Source organism: Myotis davidii, unplaced genomic scaffold (genome assembly GCF_000327345.1).
Source record: "Myotis davidii unplaced genomic scaffold, ASM32734v1 scaffold970, whole genome shotgun sequence".
Taxonomy (NCBI): Eukaryota; Metazoa; Chordata; class Mammalia; order Chiroptera; family Vespertilionidae; genus Myotis; species Myotis davidii.
In genome coordinates this window covers 523,849-533,445 of record NW_006282204.1, presented here as the reverse complement: position 1 = coordinate 533,445, position 9,597 = coordinate 523,849, and the positions used below count along the sequence as shown (strand labels likewise).

At 49.9% G+C, this 9,597-nt stretch overlaps 1 protein-coding gene across 5 annotated transcripts in view; it reads right to left on the bottom strand.

Moving 5' to 3' along the window:
• Positions 1 to 204: 204 nt before the first annotated feature.
• Positions 205 to 9,597, bottom strand: part of TMEM159 (transmembrane protein 159) — a 16,864-nt gene continuing 7,471 nt past the window's right edge. For 2 of the 5 annotated variants that reach the window (XM_015571941.1, XM_006752779.2), the window contains 3 exons: positions 7,006 to 7,174; positions 5,031 to 5,169; positions 205 to 1,070 (listed from right to left, as the gene is read on the bottom strand). In XM_015571941.1, the coding sequence (XP_015427427.1) occupies positions 980 to 1,070; positions 5,031 to 5,169; positions 7,006 to 7,174 (399 nt within the window). In that variant the 3' untranslated portion in view covers positions 205 to 979. Of the gene's footprint in view, positions 1,071 to 5,030; positions 5,170 to 5,941; positions 7,175 to 9,597 lie in introns of those variants that run through there. The other 3 variants (XM_015571968.1, XM_015572068.1, XM_015571997.1) reach the window with 3 other exon arrangements.

Here is a 9,597-nt window from a genome sequence, read left to right as displayed (position 1 = left end):
GGGCCCAGCAGTGCCGCAAGACCTAGCCCCGGGCTTCCCAGCTGGAATGGACCCCTCCCCTCAGCCTCCTGTTTTGTGAGCCACTTTGAATTGTCTACCACCAGCAACTAAAAAGCCATCTTACCAGGGTCTGCCATGAACCGGCAAAGAACAGGGGTCTGATGTCTAAAGAGAAAGGAAATAGAAAGTAAAAAAAGAAAAAAAAATATCTAAACAAATATTTATTGAATAAAATCCACAGCAAATAAACCACTGAAGTAGAAATTCCATAGAATTTTAAAAATTTCTGTAGTCCTTTAGCGTTTTCATAGAACTTTTTTAAAAAATGGCTTAACAGGACAAGTTCTTTAAAACAATACAAAAGTATCAAGTGCAAAGAGTAAAAGCACTTCCCAGGAGTCGGCAGTGGATACTATTCCTTTAGACTTTTGAAAAAATGCTGTTGGCTATAAAATTAAGGCTGTTCTAGCTTTGAGAGTCCATTATTGTCCAATGTTGCTGTGCTTTCTGAATAAAAGCGAATAACACCGAAGAGCTTGCTCTGGTTTGGGTATTTCTCACCCCCACTCTTGTTTCAAACCCGTGGAGAAATAAACAGCTCCTCCCATTTCTAAAAAAAAAAGGAACAGATAAAAAACAATCCACATTTGCTCCAATTTGGGCCCTTGGACACAAGATCCTGGGTCAAGTCAACCTTAGGATCCCAGTGCCAGGCTCTAGGGGCTCAAACTGCCAACGGCAAGTCTGCCTCACGGGGAGAAGGGGCGAGTGGCCGAGGTGCTGAGCAGGGCAGCGCTCACAGGGCCACTGCAGGGCCTACAAACAAGTGACAGGGCAGAGGACACACCCGAGGAGCTGACTAGCGCCCTCTGCGTCGTGATCCCAGCGGCGTGTGTGCCCCGACAACTCTCCAAAGATGACTGGAACAGGCTCCGTCCGCCGTCCGCATTCCTGGTAGGGCCCCTGCAGCCTGCAGACGTCAAGGCCGGCTGGTGTCGCTGCTGGGGTTCTGTGGTCTGTTCCGTGACGAGAGCAAATGGTCAGCTCTAGGGCCTCTGTAAAGAGCAGGGCTGAGAGTGTACACAGCTGAATATGGGACATGCTTTGATAGTTATTTTTAGCTGCTTGCTGTCACCACACGGGACTGGGGCTACACCAGTTTCACAGGTGAGGAAACCAAGGGCACAAGAAGTTAAAATGACTACATGGAGACAGGGCTGATGCCCTTTTCCCTTCTTTTATTTGGATATCGTGCAGCCTGTATCCTCACAACAATCCAGGGAGAAAGGCAGAGCAAGGAGGAACCCTATTTTAACAATAAAACAGCTCAAGCCCTGGCCGGGTGGCTCAGTGGATTATGCTCTAACCGTTAGAGCATTGTCCTGATACATCAAGGTTGCAGGTTCGATCTCCGATCAGGGCACATACAAGAATCAACCAATGAATGCATAAGTAAGCGGAACAACAGATCGATGTCTCTCTCTCTCTCTCTCTCTCTCTCTCTCTCTCTCTGAAATCAATACATTAGAAAATAAAGAAAAAGAAATTTGAGAATCGAGAAGTTAAACAGTATATTCAAGATCACACAGCTAAAAGTGGTGGAGCTGGGATTCAGACCCTTATCTTCAGATTCCAATTAGTCAACTATTTCTTGATGATTCAACACCAGGGAGGTGGGGGAGGAGGAACAGGTGGGTCTCTTTTAGTCCCTGTGATGGCGATTTCCGAGGGTAGTGCTGCTGATATTACCTGGATCTATGGGCTGATAATCCCATCACACACCAGCCTGGCTGACAAACACAATCCCAAGGTGCATCTCCTCGAAAGATTTTCCTTCAAGAGCTGAGAGAACTAAACACTTCATCGCCTGCCCTTCCAGCCTGGAGCACCCACCTGACAAAACGCTAGCCACAGAGGCTGGTTGGGGAGGATGGAGAGAGGTCCTGGGAAAATTTCACTTGATAGAAAGGGCAGACTCCGCCGATGAAGGAACTCAATTGGTCTCGCTTCGCCTGCTCTGAACATAGTCGGTGCAGCCAGAGCCATAGCATCTTCCTTGTGGTTATCAGGTGACACCGACCGGCTCCAGATGGCAATACACAGCAGGTAGCTGGGATGTGATGGCGCCAGAGGGCCTGGGGAAGCCTGGGCGTCTCCAGCTTTTGGTTAGGCCATAAAGTAAACCCATTTGTCTAAGCTGGTATCTGCTTCGGGTTTCATTACTTGACAGCCAAAGCATTCCTACCTGATAACACAGGGCTGAGAAGGAATCCCCTCTCCCTTAGGAAGAGCTGTAAGGAGGCCAGGCACTGTACGTAAGCGCCGTACGTAAGCAACGTGGTGGCTCTACCAACTGCCCCACTCTCCCCACCACGGGCCAGAGGCCTCGCGATGCCCGGCCGAGCAGCGCAGCCTCCTCCTCCTCAGGCTGGCTTAGCTGCACAGGAGGCAGGTCGGTGTGGCTCCTCAAAAGACTGCTTAGTTCCCATAAACCCAGCTTAGAGTTTTGTTTCCTTTTTTCCTTTTTTAAAATTTTAGTTATGTTATTTTTTGTTTTAGGGTCAAAATTCCATTTGCATCTTGAAATAAAGTGGGCAGTTCCTCTCCCTCTGCGCTGTGGATTATTTAACAAGAGAGGCATCTGTCTCTTGAATTTTAAAGTATCACTGGTGCAAGGGCTTTCCACTGACCACTATTTTCTTAATAGCATAACACACACGTCTTTTCCACTCTCATGCTCCAATTTTTCACAGTGTAATTGGAAGAGCCGCATGACTCAATGAACCAATATTCTCCAATGACCAACGAAGTTACGCGATGGTGCACGGCTGGAAAGATCTACTGCGAGTACTAGATAGACCAGTGGGTTCTAATGTAACGAGGCGCAGCAGGTCCGCGACCGCGCCTTTTGTCCCAGCACGGATGCACCACCACAGGCTTTGTGCGCTTGGTGAGCTACCTGCGGTGACACTGGCTTCATGCACCATTTTGCTTAAAGTCTTAGAACTTAGGATGACTTGAAGTGAGAACTTGCTGACAAAAGCTCACATTGCAACGCGCCATTAAGAGCTGCACTTCCCGAGCTCGGTGCTCTAGCACGGAGCAGGCCTGACCATCTGCGAAGGCGGCTCCTCGCCCCGAGCACCGGCTCAGGGCAGCACACAGTGGGACAGCGCACAGACAGGACAGCCCACCCCCTAGGGCAGCGATAGCGAACCTATGACACGCGTGTCAGAGGTGACACGCAAACTCATTTTTTGGTTGATTTTTCTTTGTTAAATGGCATTTAAATATATAAAATAAATATCAAAACTATAAATCTTTGTTTTACTATGGTTGCAAAGATCAGAAAATTTCTATACGTGACACGGCACCAGAGTTAAGTTAGGGGTTTTCAAAATGCTGACACGCCGAGCTCAAAAGGTTCGCCATCACTGGCCTAGGGAGACGTTAAAGATCTCTGCAAAATGGGAAACAAGGCCACTCCTTCCGTTTTGTATTGGAAACATAACTACTTTTCATAAAAATATGTTCTGTATTCAACAGGTAATTTTGTTCTTTTAAATGAATATTTTTCAAATTTCTGTTATAATTTCCATTTGAACAATTATCGATACACTGAAACCACATAAACAAAAATTCTCGAAAGACTCATCTTTTTAAAGAAGGTAAGATGGGGCCTGGGAACAAAAGGCTGAGCACTGCCGTGTGGAGAGCCCAAGGGTCCGAGCACCTTGCCTGGGAGCAGCTCTGACTCCGTCTCGTCTCTCCATGACGGACACGGGGAGCGGGAGGAGGTGGCCAGGAGCCAGCCCTGACTCTGTCTCCGTCTCCCCGCCTGTGGCAGAGCATGTGCAGCAGGGAGAGGCGTGGACGCAGAGGCGTCAACCTCAATAAGCTAAACAGACCAACATTTCCTCTTTCATCTCCTTCAAGACTGACAGCGATCAAAACAATGTATGAGAAGCCTCATGCAACTGCAGGGACATCCATGAGGCTCAGGGGCTACTCTGCAGAAACCAAGCTTAGCATCTCAGTCCTGAGAGCACGGGCTGGTGCGCCGCAGCCCTCCGGCCAAATCTAGCCTACTGCCCACTTTTGTAAATAAAGTTTTACTGGAACTCAGGGACACTCATTTTTGTTGGCTAATTATCTATTGCTTTCACACCACAGCACCAGAGCTGGGTGGTGGCAACAAAGACCACACGATCTGCCAAATCTGGAATGCACCATCTGGCCCCTTACAGAACGCATTTGCCGACCCTGGTCGGAAAGTCATTTTACATCTCGGGTAAGAAGGCTTTTAAGTACCTGATCTGGATCTGAGTCCCTTCCCTGCCACTTGGTGCTGGGACTTGGACTCCTCCCTGTTGCAAAATGGGGCTAGTGCCTGCCTCCCCGGTGGCTGTGAGGGTCCCTGGCCCAGAGCACGATTAATTCAGCAAGGGCTGAAATGAAGCACAATGGGTCACAGCCCACCTGGAACTCAGATCCAAAAATCCTCAAAGACAAAACGCAAGCATAAAAAAATCCCCTTGGAAGCCCCGAGGATGGTGGCCCATTACAGGCATAAGGTCCGGGCCCGCTAGTCCCTCCAGCAGCTGAATGTCAGATGGAGCGCTGTCCCCACACAGGCCCCGGGGAAGGCGTCCGCCTGAGGAACAAGTTCAAGACTTACCCGCAATGTGAACAGGGACCAAGACAGAACATGGATATTCCTCCTTCCTCCCAGAAAAATACCTTAATTTGAATTTCTGTAAATTAATGAACATCTTTCTAAAGGAACAAATCAATAGCTACCTCATAGAGTTGCCATGACAACACAATTGTCATGTGGGTGGACGAGAGCGATAGTTTTGTTTGAAACTCCACCGTGAATTCCCATGTGATGCCCGATGTGCGCAGGGAATGATGAGGACCTGGCCTCCTACAATTATGCTTCTAACACTGTTGGGTGAGGGTATTATTTGTAACCACCCTCCCCCTCCCCCGCAAGGAAACGATTAGGTTACCGCATGATAGGTGTTTACCTGGGAGAAAACCAGTAGTTGATGAGGCTGGACATTGCCACGTAGGACACGATGATTGTCCCTGACACGGAGAGTGACACGAAGACCAGGACACAGAGGACGCAGAGCAGCGCGACGCCACCCACAGAGATGACCAGCCCTGGAGGAGAGCTTGGTTAGTGGCATCAGCTCACACAGCTGCCAGACCCTGGACCGTCGTGTTTAAAAAACAGTTAACTCGGACTTTTTTAAGTGACAAAAATACATTTTTCATAAAGTGGGATCCGTGAGGGAAAACTCAGTACCAACTATCAGGGAGGGCGGGGCTCTCAGAGCAGACAGCCGGAGGCGGATGCTAGTTAAGCCATTCACCGCCTCTGGGGCCTCCTGGGGCGTTAGTTTGACGCGTGTGTAGAAAGGGTAAATGATAAATGCCTGCAGGTACTGGCTGACAACTCCATGACTTGCCACATGTGTGCTGGGCGGTGGCAGCTTCTGTGTGCCCTGCTTCTCCTTCCCCCCATAACGAGTCCCCCTTTCCAATGTAGGGCTAACGACATGGCAGGATGGCTGGCAGACACCCTGGTTCTTGCTTCAGGCGTAGTGAGCAGCCGGGACTCACCCCCATGGCCTTGGTGATGTCTGTAAACATAGAATCTAAACACTGTGCTGCCTTTTCATGAGACTCACAGAAGCCTAGGTCAGCGTTTTCTGAAGTGCGGCCAGTAACCACTGCATCAGAACCAGAGGCATTGGGAGGCTGGTTAGAAATTCAGATTGCTGGCCCGAGCTGATTTGGCTCAATGGATAGAGTGCCCGCCTGTGGACTGAAAGGTCCCAGGTTTGATTCCTGTCAAGGGCACATGCCCAGGTTGTAGGCTCTCCCTTTCTCCCTTCCTCTCTGAAATCAATAAATATATATATATTTTTAAAAATTCAGATTTCTGGACCCTACCTCAGACCTCATCTCTGGATGAGGCCTGAAGTCATCATTTTCACAAAGCAAGCCTCATGCACACTCAAGTCCGAGAACCACTGCTCTAAAGGCTTTGCACATGCTGTTCCTCCGGCCTAGAAAGCCCTTCCTTACCCAAAGGAGATGACATTATCGCACATCTTCAAGCCCTGCCTTCTGTAAAGCTTTGTCACCAAAATAAAGGGGACCCATCTCTCTCTCTCTAAACTCACTTTGTCCCAGTACTCATTCATCCCTCCACCATTCATTCACTCGCCCGCCTGCCCATCAATACTTACTGAATGACCACACTGCCAAGAGGTAGTTGGCTCATCGCCCATCATGCCTACCTTCTTCAAGTATAAACTGCCTCGTCCAGTCCCCGGGGCAGGGAAACAATTCTGGGTGCTCTTAGCTCTGAGAAGCCACAGCAGGGACCGCAGGTGACTGCCTGACCCACTGCCAACCATCCCTTTGGCTAGCATGTTGTGGCTTGTGATCTGACTTGAAAAGGCAAACTGAGCCAAACAGATCTGCTTTCTGGGCGATGTTAACTTAGCATCACAGGAGGAAGCTGAGAGTTGGCACTGGAACGTCAGGAGGAAAGGGGAGAAGGGGAGCCTCAGTACCTCGCAAGGCACAGCAGGCAGCGGGCGCTCAGTGACTGGCTGGCGTGACGGCCTCTCTGTTGGACAACGGTCAGCATTCACGGAGAGGCTGCCCTGCCTGTCCACTGTGCCAAACTCTTCACGAAATGTCAGTTCCAATCCTCACAACCACCCTCTGAGACGGCATGTTATCTCCCCGCCTCACAGAGAGGAATCTGAGGCTGTGAGGGTATGGAACTCGTCCAACAATGCACTGAGAGTACAAATTTTAACGCAGACTCCGGAGCCCGTGTTTTAACTACTCTGACAAGCAGCCGTGGTCCATGTGATTTTGACAAGAGTAGGGACCTTTGACCAGAGTTGCAGATGCCCAATAAAGAGTGTCCTCCCAGCTGAGTCATTTTTCCAAGGGGGCGAATAACTGAGCAAGTACCTTCCAGTAACATGACGCCCACAAGGGCAGCCAGGGAGGTAAAAACCACAAGGAGCAGGAAGAAGCCAACAGGAACAGCCGACATTACAACAAACACCAGCAAGGTGAGGGCTGCAAAAGGGTGGCGGTCCAGGTACTGGCCCACTGGAGACTTCATGAAGGCAACAACCTGCGGGCAGAAGGAAGAGCCAGGATTAGATGCACGTCTGACGCCCGCGCTGCGGGAGGCACGCTGGAAGGCTCCGAAGGAAGAGCAATAACAACCCTCCCTGACGGGAACCCTCACACCCACAACTGAAGGTGAATGTGAGCCCCACCCAACCGCGAGCCCTGCGAGGGAGGAAGGGCCTCAGCAGATGCCCAGCACGTGTGTGCACTGATGCACTTCTGTACACCTGCCTCCCACTGCCCAGCAGAGGCCAGAGGCACAGAGGTCAGGTCCCAGCTCACCTGCTTGCTGGAAACGCAGCATCGCAGCCCTGCCCAACCCCCGCGTCAGACCTGCTGGTAAACAAGATGCCCGGCTGCCCGGCTGCTCCGTGCACCCACTAAAGCTGGGGCAAGGGGGGACTAAGGCGTCACCTAGAGTCATGCAGCGTCCACATGGCACAATGGAGGCCATCAGAGCTAAATCCCTCTCTCCCTGTCAAATGCTCTCAACGACTGCCACCTTGTTAGGAAAAAGCCTTTCCGTCATCAGCCTGGACACCATGTTGGCCACAGCTGGACGGCTACTGCCGGCTGACTGGTTCTCTCTGGTTCTTCCTCGCGACAGTCCCAGTGACCACGCGGGAGGGAGGGCGAGGGTGAGCTCCAGGTGCCAGCACAGTCGCTGTCGAGCGCCTGAAATGTGGCTTGTGTGACTGATGAACTGGGTTTTTAATTGACTTTAAATTTAAAAATTGAAATGTGATTCAGTCATTGGAAAGTTTTAAATTACATTTTGAATAAGTCAGTTATGTCTCAAATAAATTTTCAACTGAAAATTTTATGAAATCTGAATAGAGATAAAGTATTTCCAATAAAATTTAACATCTGAATGGAATGCTCTGAGTATATGGAAAAAAGGATGTAAAATATCTCACTAATGATTTACATCAGTGGTCGGCTCTTCCACAAAATATGGACTTCTGCTCATGGGCCACGAAGTTTCAATCGCACTGTACGTGCACACCCGCACATGGTATGTTGTGGAAGAGCCACTCTCAAGGGGCTAAAGAGCCGCATGTGGCTCGCGAGCCGCAGTTTGCCGACCACGGCACTAGGCTATATAAAATATATTATTAAAGTTAATTTCACCTGTTTCTTTTTATGCTTTTAATGTGGCTATTAGAAACTTTAAAATTATATACATGGCTCAGTTCCATTGGAAAGTAAAAAAATAAACAAAAAAAAGGGAAAAAATGGGAAGTAAAGTGCGGGCTTTTGAGCAGGATTGTGAGGATAGTAAGAAAAATAATCTAAGAAGGATGAGCCTGGCAGTCCTGTGCAAGAGGCAGTTAGGGGGATTGTAGAAGTGGGACAGCCGCGCTGCTGGCCCCGGCAGCTGATGGCCCTGAGCGGGCGGCAGCGGGGGACAGGGAAACTTCGAGGGGACTTGCGGGGATCCAGGAGAAAAGCAGGCCTGTGCTACTTGTCCTTAAGGAATCGACTTTCTCCTTAGCCTCTTCTGCAGCTGGGCCTACAATTAATATTAATTCAATAGCATTTTAAAAGAAACTACTCTGCCGCAGGACGATATTACACACGTCAGGGCTTACCCCACTGATAACCTGCCCCATCATCCTGGGAGCCGGCTGGCCAGGAAGTCCTCTAGCCCAGCAGTCGCTACCCTTTCAGACCTCACGGACCACCAGTTGGCGACCACTGCTCTAGCCCAAATCCAGTCCAAGGACCAAGGCTGAGGACGAAAGAAGAAGGGAAGAAGAAATGCCAGGAGGCCAGAGTGCAGAGGCCCAGGATTTGCTGACTGAGTGCTGGAGGTGACTTTATAGGACACAGCTGACACATGGAATGCGAATCAAGTGCAGAAGGCAGAAGGGTTAACCTTTAGTAACAGAGTCTCAGCCTGCCTCTTGTCCAACGAAAAGAAAAGCTCTCTAGCCCTAGCGGATTTGGCTCTGTGGATAGTGTCAAGGGCACATGCCCAGGTTGCGGGCTCGATCTCCAGTAGGGGGATTGGTGATTTTCTCTCATCAGTGATGTTTCTCTCTCTCTCCCTCTCCCTTGCTCTCAGAGATCAATAAAAATATTTTTTTAAAAACAAAAAAAAGAAAAAGAAAAGCTGTCTAAATCCAGAGTGCCCGCAGCATTGGGACAAGTCGAGAAAGCCTCTCTACAGAGTGTATTACTCCAGACCACAAAGCGGTGTCTTCTCCAATGGACCGCAGCGGGGCTGTGCTATCCAGCACAGAAATCACAAAACAGTTCATTACCCAACACACACATTTTTGTGGGTATACTAGAGGCTCGGTGCACGGATTCGTGCATGGGTGGGGGTCCATCGGCCTGGCTGACAATCAAGGCCTATCGGGGGACCAGCTGGCTGGGGGGAGGGGCTGCGGGAGGTTGGCTGGGTGGGGGTAAGGGAGG